The sequence below is a fragment of the Mus pahari genome, unplaced genomic scaffold (genome assembly GCF_900095145.1).
Source record: "Mus pahari unplaced genomic scaffold, PAHARI_EIJ_v1.1 scaffold_11851_1, whole genome shotgun sequence".
Taxonomy (NCBI): Eukaryota; Metazoa; Chordata; class Mammalia; order Rodentia; family Muridae; genus Mus; species Mus pahari.
Window position 1 is genome coordinate 20,993 of NW_018392098.1, and position 1,905 is coordinate 22,897.

At 47.1% G+C, this 1,905-nt stretch overlaps 1 protein-coding gene across 1 annotated transcript; it reads left to right on the plus strand.

The window, feature by feature from the left end:
* Nucleotides 1-1,177: 1,177 nt before the first annotated feature.
* Nucleotides 1,178-1,891, plus strand: LOC110314828 (melanoma-associated antigen B4-like; the record flags this gene model as incomplete). The annotated part of the gene is made up of 1 exon (XM_021189045.1): nt 1,178-1,891. A coding segment is annotated over exon 1 (714 nt), but the record flags the coding sequence as incomplete, so codon positions are not given.
* Nucleotides 1,892-1,905: the final 14 nt, after the last annotated feature.

Here is a 1,905-nt window from a genome sequence, read left to right on the forward strand (position 1 = left end):
TTGTTCCATTCAAAGTCAAAAAAAATTAATTTTGGTGTGTTCTCTGGGAATTCCTCTCCCCCAGAACAACAACAACAGCAGCAGCAACAACAACAACAACAACAGATGGATTAGCTCTGCCCCCCCCGCCCCCCAGGGATTCCATTTAGATGACCAAAGCTCTCGAGGCATGCTTCCAGGGCGGGGGACCAGTGACCGGAAGTGGATGATCTTAACTTCCTCTTTGAGGACAGATAAACCTATAAGATTGGGCTTTGAGCCAAGAAGCATGGCCTTTACTCTGGTAAGAATCTTTCCCGTGTGAGGACTCGATTAAAAACTATAACATCCCATGATAGATTCCTAGATTCATAACCCACCCTGCCCCAGCAACGGCCAGGTCTCTGCTCTGCGCTGTTCCTCAGAATTCTTGGATGCGGCAGTTAGGCCCAATTGTCCTTAATGTTCCTTGTTCTTCCTCGGGAGGAAAGGTCTCGATTAGAGGTTCAGGGCTTAACAGAAAGGGAAAGTTAGATACTATGAGTTTAAGAGGAGGTAAATTGTGAAAATTAAAGACTCCATGCTATGTGTGTGGCTAAATACACAAAATTGTTCCCCAGTGTAGCATATATTATGGGAAGGGTCAAGCGGGCCTAAAGGCTAAAATATTATGATTTGTCTTTAGAAAAAGAAGAGTTGGGAAATTAATGGATACCATTTCTGGAAAGGAAATGGAGTGAGGGAGCATTACAAAAGCATAGGCATATTTTGTGTACACTGAATGTTATCAGACATCAATGGTAAAGCTGACCCCAATTTCTACCGAGTTTTTCCTTATTACTGAAGACTATAGTGTTAGCTTCAGAGCACCAGAATAATGTGGGCATGAAGTTGTAGTCAAAAATGAACATAAATGTTCATGGAGAACAAAATAGGGCCCTGGTAAAAGTCCTTTTTTCACACCAGTCAGCTATTACTTGGATTGCCAGGCAATAGCCTAACAAACTGTGATTCCCTCCACAGATTTCTCAGGAAGCAAACTGAACAGGAAAACAGGAAGAGGATTTGGATCCAGAAAGGTGCCCAGAGAAAAGGAGCTGGGGTGGGGGTGGGGGCTTCATAAAGGGAAGTTGCTTTCTACCTAATGATGTTTACATAGTGTCATTCTCTCCCCCCCCCCCAATCTTTCTAGTGCACCATGCCTAGAGGCAATAAGAGCAAGAGCCGCTCCAGGGCCAAAAGGCAGCAGATGAGGGGAGAAAAGCCTAATCTCAAGGGTGCTCAGCCCACTGTGGAGGAGGAGGGGAAAGCAGCATCTCCTGCTCTTGTCCAAGGAGATGCCCCGAGGTCCTCTGATAGAGGCACTCCTCAGGAGTCCCAGGAGGCTGCATCCCATAGCTCTCCTGAGTTAAATGTGTTCCATCCAGTCCATGATGTTGGTGCTGAGGGTTCCTTTGCAGGTGTGGATGAGAGACGTACAAATGTCTCCATTATAGCAGATGCCATCCAATCTGCACACAGCGATCCTCTGACAAGGAAGGCCAGCAAGGTACTTCACTACCTGCTACAGAAGTACCAGAAGGATGAGCAACCTGTAGAGGCAGAGATGCTGAAGCTAATCGGCAGGAAGTACAAGGTTCACTTCCCCTGGATCCTGGAGAAAGCCACCTATCAGCTAGAACTCGTCTATGGTCTGGAGTTGAAGGCTGATGACCCTGCCACTCACTCCTATGTCCTTGTTAGCAAGTTACCCATCCTCCCTGGGACAAATGTGGGTGGCAGGAGAGAATTGCCTAAGACAGGTCTCATCCTGACCCTCCTGGGTATGATCTTCATGAAGGGCAACCGTGCCACTGAGGAAGAAGTCTGGCAGTTCCTCCACATGCAGGGGATATATCCTGGGAGGAGGCACTTAATCTTGGGGGA